The 15,173-nt window shown below is 34.8% G+C and overlaps 1 protein-coding gene across 1 annotated transcript; it reads left to right on the top strand.

The window, feature by feature from the left end:
- Positions 1 to 8,521: 8,521 nt before the first annotated feature.
- Positions 8,522 to 10,346, top strand: PID2 (AGC (cAMP-dependent, cGMP-dependent and protein kinase C) kinase family protein). The gene is made up of 2 exons (XM_086599305.1): positions 8,522 to 9,159; positions 9,365 to 10,346. The coding sequence occupies exons 1-2, from the start codon at positions 8,591 to 8,593 to the stop codon at positions 10,212 to 10,214; spliced, it is 1,419 nt and encodes a 472-aa protein (XP_086455431.1). The 5' UTR covers positions 8,522 to 8,590; the 3' UTR covers positions 10,215 to 10,346.
- The last annotated feature ends 4,827 nt before the right edge of the window (positions 10,347 to 15,173 follow it).

Here is a 15,173-nt window from a genome sequence, read left to right as displayed (position 1 = left end):
ACAAACAACTGTATGCAAATGCATTGAACTAACTTCAAAGAATAATTCACAGAGAATCGGAAATTGGATACAAATGCATTGAGCTAATATCAAATAATAATTAACATAAAATCAGAAACTAGATGCAACTGCATTGAACCAACCTAAATCGGATACTGAAACAAATTTATCAAACTAACCTCAAAAAATTATTAAAGAAAAATCGAGAAATTTGATGCAAATGTAACGAACTAACCTAAAAAAATAATTAATGGGAAATTAGAACATGAATGCAAATGCATTGACCTAAACACAATGAATAATTAACGGAAAATCAGAAACTGGATGCAAATGCATGGAACTGACCTCAAAGAATAATTAACGAGAAATAGAAAAATGGATAAAAACATATTAAACTAGCCTCAAAGAATAATTAATGGTAAATCAGAAACTGGATGCCAATACATCGAACTAACCTCAAAGAATAATTAACGAAAAATCGAAAACTGGATAAAAATACATTGAACTAATCTCAAAGAACAATTAATGAAAAATTGCAAACTGGATACAAATGCATAGAACTAACCTCAACAAATTATTAACGGGAAATCGAAAACTGGATGCAAATACATCGAACTAACTTCAAATAATAATTAACAAAAAAAATCAGAAATTGGATGTAATGACATCGAGCTAACCTCAAAGAATCATTAACTAACATAAAATCATAAACTAGATGCATAATCGCAAATACAATGAACTAACGAAAAATTGAAAACGGGATACAAATGCATTGAACTGACCTCATAGAATAATTAATAGGAATCGAAAGCTGGATGCAACTACATCGAATTAAGCTCAAACAATAATTAAAATGAAATTAAAAATATGATGCATATGCATCGAATTAACGAGAAATTGGAAACTGGATACAAATGTAAGGAATTAATCTAAAAAATAATTAACAATAAATCAAAAATTGGTTGCAACTGCATGGAACTAACCTCAAAGAATAATTACTAGAAAATTGGAAACTTGATGAAATTGCATTTAACTGACCTCAAAGAATAATTAACAAGAAATCATAAAATTGGATGAAAATGTGTTGAACTAACCTCAAAGAATAAGTAACAGAAAATTAGATATAAATACATTGAATTAATTTCAAAGAATAATTAACTGGAAATTGGATGCAAATGCATTGAATTAACCTCAAAGAATAATTAATGGAAAATCGAAAATTGTATGCAAATGCATTGAATTAAGCTAAAAAAAAAACAAGAAATCGAAAACTGTATGTATAGACAAGTGTTTGAGCTGATAGACAACTACGAGTATATAATTTGTCTTTTCGCTATCATAAGTAAAAGTTAATAGATAAATATAATATTAATATCTTTTTTTTACTCATACATTAAAGAAAAAATAAAAATATATGTTTTTTTCAAATCATAAGAAAAAAAAATATTTTCATATAACGGCACCCGTTCGTAGGACGGGTTCGAAAACTAGTTATGTTCAAATAGGTTCCTTGCTCAGCCATGCATAATTACATCCCTTTGTTTTAGTTTTCTCTAGTAGTTAGTTTTTTTTTTTTTTTTTTTTTTTTATTATCGATATTGTATTTGTCTTTCAATTTATTGTATCTGAGTGGGATATCTCATCCTACAAAGTTGATTTTGTGATTGAAGAGAGAGAGAGACCCGGCCTAAAACATTCGCTCCGCTCACTAACAAAAGTCTCTTTTATAGATTTTTTTTTCTTGCTATTCAAGATAACTCCGAAATAAACCCTAAACTCTTATTACACTCGGGCCATTGCCACACTTCATTAGGCCCAAAATAAAATAACCAAAAGAGTATCACACACATAGATGCACAACATTAGTTAGCGATCGGTTGGATAAGATCGTGAGAGATTCGTATGGGACGGTTCCAAAAGGCCAAGGTAGTTTTGGGTTGAAAAAGACCTTTAGTAAGCGGTTGTGGAGATTTGGCATTGAGTGAGCGGTTGCGGAGATTTGGCGTTGAGTGAGCAGTTGTGGATGCGGATTATGGTTTCTAGGGTCGGGTTGAATCTTCTAGACTGGGAGAGCTGTGAGGTGTCCATGTATGTCTATGGAATTTGGTAAGGGATTATGTAGAAAGTGGATAACTATAGAATGAGAATTTCTTGTAAAGTCAACAAAGGGGATACGGTTAGGTTTTGAGAGGATGTTTGGATTGGGATAGAGCTTTATGCAGGGACTTTGAGAACTTCTATGCCATGTCAGACAAGAAGAACCGTCCCGTCAAGGATTTTGATAGTTCTTGTAAGTGGCACTGCCTTTTAGAACATTGTTCTTAGAAAGGATCTCAATGATTGGGATATTGATGATTTAGCCACCTTGACTGCGAGATCAACAGGTTTGGAGCCTTGACGGTAAAGGATTATTTATTGTTAGATTTTGGTATTCAACGTCCTTTCTTACAGTCCCTAACCAACAACCTAGCCTATGTCCCCTTAACAATCCTTGAAAATTCATTTGAAAGGCTAAGAATCCTTCAAAAGCCACCTTTTTCTCTTATTCTCGGTTTTGGGTAGGATTCTAACTATAGATAACTTCAAAAGGGGAAAGTGATTTCTGTTAATTTTGTCCTTTCTGCTATGCATCCGGGGAGTCTGTCTTACATATTAATTCATCGTCCTTATATCTATGCCATTAGGAGTTTCTTTCTTTACTCTGCCGATATTTTTTGGATGTGTCCTAGGTCTGTGGGTGTCTCTTGTTATTTGGCCTAATCTATGCACCGACTAAAAGGAAGATGTGGAGCATCATTCCCTTTGCAAATGCTTTGGGGCATTTGGAAGGAGACAAACTGAAGACATTTTGAGGCTAGGGGTCACCTGTCACGATATTGCAGGTGTTATTCTTGATATAAAAGAGTTGTTATCCTCTCTCTCTCTATCTACCTATCTATATATATATAGCTTGCTTGACCAACCCTTGATCCTAACCCTCAGCTGTTGTTGGCTTGCCCTTTGCTTCTTCCGCCGTATAACGAAAAGCCAAAAAATGATGTCCATCTATATATGTATGTTACCTCCAAAAACGAAAAGAAAAAAAAAACGAGATAAGAAAATCTTCCAAAGTAACGAAAAGAATCAATTATAGGTTGATTAATATGACATAAGACAAAAAAATCTATATATTGTTGTTGTTGTTGTTGGTGGTGGTGGTGTTGGTGCTGTTATTGTTGGTGGTGGTTCTACATCAATATTTTTTTGTTGACTACCTCATTACAGAATCTCTTTCCAAACCTGTATAGCATGTTTTTATTATATCTTGATCAAAACCATAATGTTTTACTACTTCAGGAGTTTCTGATTAGGTCTCAGTGTCTCACACAATTCTTACGTACATGTGCATGCATATGCCCATGTGGACTGTTTTTGAAAACGGGATATTTGTGTTCTTCCAAGTTGTATGCCAATTGCAGTCCCCATTATAGCTTTTCGTACCCTAGTATGTCTATTGTAGAACAAGAACCCTCGTTTGGATATGAAAATTCCTATTTGATGCACATGATTGTTCACAAATCAATCCTTTGTGTTAAACTTAAGGAAGGCTTCAGTGTAAATCTCTACTATTTGGTTTTGACTGTCTATGAGCAACTATTCGAGCAAGTCAAGTGCTCATTGTGATTACCGTGCAGAAAGAAGATAATGCATTGGCTTTAGTGATATAGTACTTCCAGAGTTCCAGTTACTGTGAGCAAATCGAGAAAGTCTCATTCGTACCCTTGGTTCAACCAACCCTTTCTTTCTTTGTTTAAGTTGAGCACCCTCTTCCCTCACTTGCCCATGTTCCCAACCTACTGGACAAACTGTCGGATAGACTATACCCCATTAGCACATCAGTTCCTAAACTTATTTGGGAAGTCAACTAACAACTCGGAGCTTAGTCTTCTGTAAAATAAAACTTTTTCTGAGTTTATGGTAAATCTGTATATACTTAGTTTTATAATTTTTTAGCAGATGGTGTAGGTCCTTCATAAACTGCATTAATTTCTCTTACTATGGGTGCTGCTTCGACATCCTCATGCTCTGGACCCTCCCTCCTGCTCCTACCGAGTCTGTTTGCACCCGCTTCTTACTCACTTCAAGGTTATCAAAACTCTGCCCTTACCCTTTTCTTTTTATTATATTTCCATGTTTCCCATTATTTTGATCCCTAGTTATATTTTCTGTAATGTCTGTAAAATCGAATACTTTTTCTTTTCCCTTACCTTGTTTAATTTTGCACCTGATTTGCACTGTAACATCTAGGTTATGCCTTTTAAATATGAGGTGTTATAAATGGTGGCCTTGGCAGCCCATACATGTATGTATATATGATAGTGGCTTTGAAGCACGCTATTTTTTTTTTGATTGGTAAATCTGTTTTAAATGAGATCAGTAACTCTTTGATGCTAGCGGGGTTCGAGCCCCAGACCTTTGGTATCATCACCCAAAGATTTTACCAACCTTGGTAGTTGGCACGTTATTATTATCTCCTAAACTTGTTCTTCCTGCCTCGACATCCTGATCCATATTTTCTTGTAAACTTCATGTTAAAAATGTTCACCCCAGTTAACAAGTGATTCTTTTCAGCGATATCGGATAATCATATGTCAAAATTTATAACTGTAGGCACAAACTTGTCTGTCACAAAGGCCTCCCCTCCCTCCGCTCGTACTATTTCTTTCTTTAGTGGATTTTAGTCACTCAAAAAATAATAGAATCGTTGATTTTGGATAAGATTTCCTTAATTCTTTCATTTTTTTCAATCTGTAGTAGTACTTGAAATAGTTTGTCTTCTAAATGTATTCATTACTTTTATATTTCTCGTTTCCATGGTTTTGTTCTTTAGAAGACATTTCAAGTTATATGCTCTTAGGGCAAGCAGAAAATTTTCAATTTTGCTCAACCTTTGCTTGCTCCCCAACAGCAATGACAAAGAAACACACTGGCCCATTATTGATTGAAACATGTATTTACCACATTAAATTTATGAAATTATCAGAAGATACCAATAAGCAATAACATAAAACAAAATAAATGTCTTGGACCCCATTTTTACCCATGTTGATATGCTCCATACAGTATGAACAGGAAGTGTAGATGCAATTACATGATTGATGCCCTTTTGATATTTGCCCACTTTTTCACTGAAATTCACGTTTTTAATTGAATTTGTTCAGTAACCATTGATTTTTTTTATTTTTATATTTTTATATTGTGTTGTGGGGTGTCAGGTTGGCCATGTTTGTCTGTGTAGTCTCTACATAATTGAAGGGGTGGAAGTCTGTACTTTGGATATGATTTAGAGATAAACTTTCCATCTTCTCAGATTCTGTCCATTATTTGTTCCCTATGTTTTTACTTACTTTATGCACTAAGATTAATTTGTTTTAAGGATTTCCAGTTCTTTTTCAAATCTTAACCTTGCCACAACAACTCCCAGTGGAGTTGGTCATAGTGCCCACACTTTTGAGGTCTCAAGATCGAGTTCTTTGGGGGACTCTAGGTTATTGGGTGATGCTCGCTTAGTGAGACCGGTGTGGGAAACCAAACTATTTATGGGCTGGTTTTACACCCCGGTTTTATGTCCCCACGTCCCTCCCAGTGTTGCAAGTTAAAAATCGTGTTGCTGTCTCAACCCTGATTGAGTGAGGCCTGTTTTGTAACAAATTCCAATCTTAGTTGAAAGTTGAAACAAGGTATAGATCCAGGATGTCCATACTGGTGTTACTTATTTTAACAATTATTATGTATTATTTTATTTAATGAGGTTAAGTTGGTCGCAGCTAATTATCACACTTTAGAAACAAATTAAGGAAATCAAATGTGTTAATGGGAGTTCTAATGAGTTGCAAATCTGAGACATGAGTCTGACAAAAATATTTAAATGACCAGTGGAGATATTGCAAGGGGAGAAGTATCTCTGAGGAAGTGATGGAGGTTTGAGTCTTTCAATATACTTGCCCCTCTGCAGTGCTACAGTTTTGCTTGGTTGTTGCCTGATATTGCAACCGAGAGGAGGAATAATGGGATCCTGCAGAAAGGAGGAAGGGATGGAAAGAGAATGAAGAGGAAAGAAATGCTATTGAATATTTAAAGATACTGTTTGAATTCTTTACGTGAATAGTCCAAATCCACTCAATTGAGGGAGAAGATTCGGTATGATACTATGACTTAGCCACTTATATCCTCCCCATGCTTCAACAGTTATTGGCACGGTAAAGTAAGGAACCTCAGCCTTTTTGTTGTGTGGGTAATCACTGCACACTTGAAAGGTTGCTGTTCACTGTGTCCTGCCCACATGGAGGGTTGAAATAACTAAGATCATTATTTAACAAGTGTTTTCGTCTCCCTTAATCAGGATGAAGCTTCCCCTGTAACATGCCATGCCCATAAGTTGGACTGTACTGCAAATAAGAAATATATACTTAAGTAAAAAAATAAAAAATTGGAGGTAGGCTTTTTAGCTGATGGCTAATTACTTAACCTTGATCTTTAATGAACCACGCTTCTAAAGTGAACTGGTAGGCCTAGTTTATGGATGTCCATGAGACGCTGGTTTTCTTAATCCGCCTATTAGTATTCGATGATTTAGTTCCATACAAAGTTTGTCACTAGATCCCTCAGGGCTCAGGTCTGCATGAATGGCCATCAAAGCGTAAATATAATTTTCTGTGATGCTTTGCTCTTGATGTTATATTTGTAAAAGTCCATTTGGGAATTGAGGAAGTTACTTAATTGGCAAAAATGTGATCTGAGGGTGGAGAAATCCGTGCATGCTAACATTTCATGACATTAGGAATTAAGAGTACGTTTTCTATGGAAATTTTCCCCATGTGACACACCTCTTGTATGTTGCGAAATTTACATTGGAGTTTTTGCTCAATCAGCTATTATCTTATTTTTCTTATAAAAAGTTTGCAAGATTTATTTTTTTTTGATAAAGGCCAAAATTTTTTATCCGTACTGGAATACTGGCACTTTTAATTTTTTTAAATATTATAAAGCAGATGCAGGTACTTACTCCTTTTCACAAGCATTTTGAGCTCATCATAAACAGATAAAAAAAAGAAGGCACCTAACACATGAGAGGTGCAAAATAATGTTGACACGGATGCTGCATGTTTCCTTCAAGCTGTCTACACTGTCTTCTTTACATTAATGTTTACAACAAAAATTTGCTAAAGCAAAGTCTCCGATCCATTTCAACATGGCCATGAGTCCATGACAATTGACAAGTATTAGCTGAAAGTGATTATTCAGAAGGTTCCACGTTGTCTCTGAAAGGGAGTAGAATTTTGCCTACAGGGATTGGTTGCCCTCAACCCACCAACTGTTGTTGTTAAATAGCTGCATTTTGTCAATGAAATGTTTTGAACAGCTGTTTTAGTGGCTGAAAGACCAAATTCTTACTGAAAATGACCTTATTCTGTATTCTGCTGGACAATCCCGATCCTTGATAATATAAGAGCATTCTTAAATTTTAATTAACATAAGTACATCACCATCCCAGATGTCTAATTGCCCAGGGAGCCATAAGTGATTAAGTGCTCTACAGAAACGAGGCCCAACCGCCCAAAGGCTGTCGCCCTCTGTAGGGCCTAGATATATTTACATAAGTGAAAACTCCCTAGGTGACACAAATGGTTTTGGAAGATGGATCGTCTTGCATGTGGGGGGAGGGGTTCACTACTTTTTGAGCGATAGGCTCATGTGCTAGGAAAAAAGAACCTCTCCGAGCAAGGTCTATGCATTGTCAGCAATCACATTGCAACTAGGATGTTTACCTGCGACTAGATTTTTGCTTTATTCAACAATAGTTCTTGGTGGGTATAAATAATTAATAGAAACTTTCAAGTTTCAACAATAATTCTAGAGCACATCAACAACGATTTAATCAAATATAAACCATCCTGAGAACACTATATAATATTGAACCAACGTCATATAAAATTGTAGACTGATGTCAAATACTTTAAAAAAGAAAAACAAAATCAGTACTATATCTCGTCCACTGTTTTAAAATTATTTCTTTAGATCTTATCGTGACCAAAACTATGATTCTATGAACAATTGAACATACATACTGAAATGGTCACTATGTTTTGGAGAAGAAAATCTGTTATAGATAAACAAATTAAAAAAAATTGAATCATTTAGACCTTGATGAATCTTTTCTCAAAAAAAAAAAAAAAAAAAAAAAACAGAAAAGAAAAGAAAGAAATAAAGAAAATCATTTTGACTTTGAATTTTATATTAATCTTGTAATTTTATGCTTTGACTAGAGTTTCAGAATATCAAGGATATTTTAGTCAGTAGAATATGTGATAGCAATATGACAATGCTATAATGCACTGGGGACCAACCTTATATTCCTCTGAAGTTGCTAAAAGCCTAAAAGATGGGTACTTTATTAGAAATCTGTTTGCAAAAGTAGCTCTCTGTAATTTTCTATCAATCTATCCTATACTACTTAACAGATTAGTTTTTTATCTAACAATACATAGGACTGACTATATATAAGCCTTGGAACACCATAGCAACTCATACACGTTCTGTAACCATAACCATGGCTAATAGAGTAAGAGATGACTCTGATTATGATAGTAGCTGTTCTTCAATCACAGTTCCAGATTCAGGTTACAGTTTGGTAAGTGACTTTAGCTTTGGAAGCAGAAGTTCTGTTTCAGTATGTTCATATAGTGACCAGAGCACACTTTCTTGTGGTCACAAGCCACACAAAGCAAACCAAGCTGCCTGGGAGGCCATGAGGAGGCTCAGAGGCGAAACAGGACGAGTTGGGTTGGACAATTTTAGGCTTCTACGCCGAGTAGGAAGCGGTGACATAGGTAATGTCTACCTTTGTCAACTTCGTAACACAGTTGTGGGGTTGCCGGAGTGCTTTTATGCAATGAAAGTTGTTGATAGAGAAGCTTTAGCCTTCAGGAAGAAACTTCAAAGGGCAGAGATGGAGAAGGAAATATTAACTATGCTTGATCACCCTTTTCTTCCTACTCTATACGCAGAGTTTGACGCTTCACACTACTCATGCCTTGTCATGGAGTTTTGTCCTGGCGGGGACCTGCATGCTGTTCGGCAGCGCCAACCAGGAAAGCGATTTAGCATTTCATCTGCCAAGTAAGTTCTTCTGTTCCATAGACAAAGATGCTACATTATTTGTCTGTTCTGTCTTGATTGATGGGCCTTGTCTAGTTGTCCCTCTTTGTTTTGATTGATTTCACTTTATATGTTTTTAGAAGATTAATTAACTATAATCTTTGAATTCATATAAAGGTCTTTTAATATCGAGTACGTGTCTCTAACAATCCTACATAATCTGCAGATTTTACTCCGCTGAAATTCTTTTAGCACTCGAGTATCTGCATATGATGGGGATTGTTTATAGGGACCTGAAGCCCGAAAATGTGCTTGTTAGAGAAGATGGTCACATTATGCTCTCGGATTTCGATCTTTCGCTCAAGTGCGACGTTGTTCCGAAGCTCCTAAGACCACCAAGACCTGACATCGAGACAATAGATAGGAATGTGAAGTGCACGATTCCTTCGTGTGCCTCACCCATCCAACCTGTACTTTCATGTTTCTCTTCCTCTAACAAGAAAAAGAGTATGAGTGCTATGATGAACAGCACCCAACGTAGTTTGCAAGACGTTGATCCAGAGTTGGTTGCTGAACCTATCAACGCTAGATCAAAGTCTTTCGTTGGGACTCATGAGTACTTGGCACCAGAGGTGATCTCAGGCCTAGGCCATGGAAGTGCTGTGGATTGGTGGACTTTAGGTGTGTTCTTATATGAACTGTTATATGGGAGGACACCCTTCAAAGGAGAAAACAATGAGAAGACACTCATTAACATAATTAGGCAGCCATTAACCTTCCCTAAATTGTGTGTAACAAGTACTAGAGATATGGAGGACGTAGTGAAAGTACAAGACCTTATAAGTAAGCTCTTAGTGAAAAGTCCCAAGAAGAGATTCGGAAGCATTAAGGGCTCTGTTGAGATTAAGAGGCACGAGTTCTTCAAAGGTGTGAACTGGGCTTTAATTAGATCAGTCAGGCCTCCTGAGGTACCAAGAGATCTACAAAAAATTAAGACCAAAGCTTCTTTACCCAAATTACGAAAACAAGAGAGAGGTGCTACATATCAAATCCCTCAGCATTTTGATTATTTCTAAATGTAAATATCTATGAAGTATTAGGAACTTGAGACAGCGTGTGTAACAGATAGCGGACAGAGACTTTGTACTCTACTTTTTTTTAGGATAACAAAATAATTGAATTGACAACTTTATTTCTTACACAAAAAATGTTTTGGCATGTTTGTCCATTTAGTGATCCTCTTGCTGGACTTCAAAGTAGACTGTGCATAAGCAATGCAAAGATGCTGTCCATTAACTTCAGAAAAGCCCAGAAAGTCAGAAACTGACATCGCAACATGGCAACACAAAGTTGCATAACTTGTCGAGTCTAACTAAGAATTCCATTGGAAACCATGTGAAACCATGTTCTACAATACGGAAGAGAGGAAAGGAACAAAAGAACTTTTTATTGATTGTGTAGATCGAAACTGTTGGGATTACGTTAATCCTACATCTTTAAGGCTACATCTTTAAGGCTAATATGTTATTGATCAAAATAGAAATTAAAATAAAAATACTTTTAAAGCCAGCGAAATTGGAGATTGATAGTAAATAGAAACTTTCTAAAGCTAAATCCAAATCACTTAGTCTTCAGTCTTCTAGTAGTATTCACCACACAACACACTACAAAATACTTTTGCTTTATTCATACTTTTAGTTTTACTTTTCTTGGAAAGACTAATGGTTCCTTTCTCCAAAAAAGTTATTATTTTATATAAAACTTTGAGAATACGTAAATGTGTAGTGGAATCCACTTAGGATTCCAAGTCTTATCTTAAGAGGACAAGTCCTTGCCATACAAGTACTTGTACTTGATATATTAAAACATTTTTAATATATATCTCTTTAATATGGAAAATGCCCATTACCAAATCCATATTTACAATAAGGCCCTTGGAACTTTCAAAAAAGTCATTTCCTACCATTAATTATATCTAAGTCATTCCACCTTACTTGTATTCACAATTAGACCATTGGGAATTTGTTCTTCACTGTCACACCCATGTCTAATTGACCCAATTTGACATTTAACATCAATTGAGCATTAAGAAATTATTTCTTATACAGGCCGAGTTTGAGCTCAATTAGTTATGTCACAATTTGCTAATACATAACTCCGTAAAGTGGTGGATCCTTTATTAGAATTCGTGATTCAAGACATCCTACATTTATTACCCAAAATGTTAAGTTTAGTCTATGAATATACATTACTTTTTAACGTCTCAAAGTAATAAATTTGAGACACAATGAATTTTCACAATTCCTCAAGTCTAGGGATTAATTGGTAGAGTGAGATTTGCACACTAATCTTAACAACGAATTTATAGTGTGTTCTCACTTTGATCTCCTCAGTGTCAGTCACGTGACTACACCAATATACAAATTTAGAGTCATACTCAAATGATTGAGATATCATCATCCTATCATATATCAGTTATGTATATTACAGTCTTATAAGTGAAGCGTCTGACTTCACCCCTAATTATGAGCATTCTAGGTAAATAGATACAATCAAATCTCCTGGACATGACTCTTCATATGCTTGATTGTTCTAATTCTATTATCTATGGAACTTATGGTTTCATCATATGATATTAGTTCACCCATATGCATAATAATAAGATTCGAGTATTTAATTAAACATCATCATGTATAATCAATAAATGTTCATTGGCTTTGTAAAGGCCAAATATCCCAATAATCTCCCACTGGCCTTCAAAGCCATTTAGGAACCATTCTAAAACCCATAATATCTCTTTAAGGGTCGGCACATACATATATACCAATATATAGTATTTGGTCCTCATAGACTATATCATTTATAATGAATAGTGTATCATATACATCTGAGACCAAAAACATAGCCATACCTTCAACCTTCTTGTAAAACACAAGGTCCTTCCTTTTACATCCATTTGCCAAATCATATTGTCATAATGAGCAGCAATCACTAAAAGGACTCTACTGGACTTTTCATGGCTACTGGCGAAAAAGTTTTCTCATAATCGATACCTTATTTTTGAGTAAATATTTTCTCCACCAATCTCATTTTAAAAGTCTCTACCTTTCTATCAATTTCTCTCTTCCTTTTGAATAACCACTTATTCTTAATAGGCTTAATATTTGGTAGTGGATCAACAAGCTCCCAAACATTGTGGGAATATAAGGACTCCATTTCTTATCTCATTGATACAAGCCATTTACTCAAATCAATGTTAGAACTTGCTTCTTCATAGTTTATAGGATCTACATCTATGTTATCTAATATAACATATAAAGTTTCCCTTAATAATAGGGTTAGCTTTTCTGGAGGACTATTTGCCCTCCCACTACGACGAAGTACTGGAGTAGGTTTAGGTGAACTCTGAACTTTACATGGAAGTTTTATCTAAACTATAAGTTAATCTAGATTAACTTATAATTTAGATTGAACATAAATAGGAATATCTGCTGACATCTCTAAGGCTTATCTCTAAAAAGATATAGGGAGAGTATGAATAACTTACCATAGTCCAAACCATGCCTCATAAGGTTATGTTCTTTCTTTCTACAATCTCTTTTTGTTGTGGAGTTCTTGGTGCACTTAATTGAAACAAAATCATATTTTGCATTAAGTTACCTTTTGTTTTCACATTTTAATAGGCCCATGTACATCTGTATGTACTAACTCCATTAACTATGTGGCTTTTGACCCTTTACTTTAAAAGATCTTTTAGGCATCTCTCCTTCTAAGTAAGATTATAGGTTGAGGAAGATTATAAAGGGAGTGAACTTAAAATCCCATCTTTCACCAAAGCTATCAATCTTATTCAGAATGATATGACCAAGTCTTAAGTGCCACAAATTTGTTGGATTTTCAGAAGAAAATATCCTCTTTTGAGGTAAAAACTTAACATATGATGAATTACTAACAACAGTATCATTTATTTTTAGCATAGAAAAAAGTAAATAGAGACCATTTTCCAAAATACCAGAGGCAATAATCTTTCTATTTAATCTGATTACAACTTTTGAATCAAATAAAATAAAATATTATATTCTGACTTATAAAGTACAGAAATAGAAACCAAATTTCTCCTTATCCCTAGAACATAATAATAGTCTTCTAAAACCAACAATTTCTTTTCTAATGCTAAATAATAAACTCCTATTGATACTGCAGCAACCTTTGCCTCTGTCCCTAGTACCTGGTACACCTTTTCTTCATTCATCCTTCTTTTTCTCTGAAACTCCTGTAACATTTTACAAAAGTAGTTAGTGGCTTCTTATTCCACATAACAGGTGTTAGAAGGAAAAACCAACTCTTTGGTTTCAAGAATAAATGATTACATACCTTCTTTTTGTTTTTGTTTCATAGCCAGATAGTCTCTACAGTTTCGCTTCCAATGACCAGGCTTTTCATAATGATAACAATCACCTTTTGCTTTATCCCCTGAATTCTTCTCCACTCCCCCTTTTTGCCCCAAGGGCAAACTTTTTACCCTTTTTCCACTTGCCTTTACCTTTCGGCTTAGGCTTGGAAACACTAACATTTTCTGAGACCATTACACTTGGCTTAACCTTAACTAAAGTCTTCAGCTTGCGCAAAAAGTTCATTAACTCTGGCAGTGTCAGATCCATATTGTTCATGTTGTAATTCAACTTGAACTGATTAAATGAAATTGGCAAAGACTGAAGAATAGCATCAACCTGAGAATTGGCGTCTATTTCAGCGCCTAGGATCTCCAACTCATTGACATAGCCAATCATCTTAAGGATATGCTCCCTAACTAGAGTCCCATCATCCATTTTTGTATTCATCAGGTTTGTCATTGCAATCTGATGTTTAGTGTGATTTTGTTCGCCAAACATCTCTTGCAAATTAGTCATGATCTCAGTAACTGTACCAAAATTTTGGTGTTGGTGCTGGATTACGTTTGACATGGATGCCAGGAGATAACACTTGGACATATCATTGGCCTTTTGCCATTTTTTGTACTCATCTTTTAGCCTTGCACTAGCATTGTCTCCTGGTTCAGGGGGGCAAGGGGGTAGTGAGAATGAATTTGTAACTTTCAGCAATCAAGATAATGTTAATGTTACGCTTCCAGTCCACATAATTAGGACCAATTAACTTGTTCTCTTTCAAGATAGATGCTAAGGGACTGAAATTTGATTGAGACATATATGAAACATTTACATATACACAAAACATATTATAATGCATTTAATATTGGTTTTGGGAATTTAATAAACCAATTTAACGCTTATATAATAAAAATACAATACTCTCCATATTGTATCAATAAGACAAATATAAGCAATGTAAACCTAATACTTATGAATAATCTCTTATCCGTAGGGCATCAAAATTATTCAACTTAATTAGGCGAGTTCTACTAGACCCATCAATTTTACATACATGTAATATGATTTCCATTATTATTTCTTTTGCTACTAAAACATAATTGCAAAAACCGTAGGGCTGTCAATTATATTTCAGCCAAGTGTACCATCATCTTAATTCATTAATGTAACCGCGAGATAATGAATCCGTAAGGGAAAACACTCTCACTAGCCATACATGAATTTTTCTTCTTAAGAATAGACAATAGACAAAAATATTTTAGCATGCAATTAATTTATCCGAAGGGATCATATTAATCACATCTAAAAATATAATTCCTATTGAATTGATAACGGTGTAGTAGCAAAGGGATTCAATTAAGTAAATTAAAAATTTTTTACCACTTGCTTTATATAGACTGAGGGTGTTAGTGCCTAAATATCAACACTTGCTTCTAAGTTAAAAATAAAACCGATTACATAATATGCTTCTAATAATAATGATAATGACGTCTCATGCATCTCATGCCAAAATAAATACATGTCATAATGTCATAGATATTCTACTGTCATATTATGGAAAGTCTAGATATATAAACTAGAAGCATATATCGTTCAATATTCCCTGGTACATGTTATGCATTATATGTACCTAGCTTAATATTGCTA

This window comes from Coptis chinensis, chromosome 3 (assembly GCF_015680905.1).
Source record: "Coptis chinensis isolate HL-2020 chromosome 3, ASM1568090v1, whole genome shotgun sequence".
Taxonomy (NCBI): Eukaryota; Viridiplantae; Streptophyta; class Magnoliopsida; order Ranunculales; family Ranunculaceae; genus Coptis; species Coptis chinensis.
The sequence above is the reverse complement of the archived record's forward strand: the minus strand, read 5'-3'. Positions and strand labels throughout refer to the sequence as shown.

Coding starts and splice junctions, on each gene's coding strand:
- PID2 (XM_086599305.1), top strand. CDS start 8,591: ATGGCTAATAGAGTAAGAGATGACTCTGATTATGATAGTAGCTGTTCT. Junction 9,160..9,364: donor TTTAGCATTTCATCTGCCAA/GTAAGTTCTTCT, acceptor CATAATCTGCAG/ATTTTACTCCGCTGAAATTC.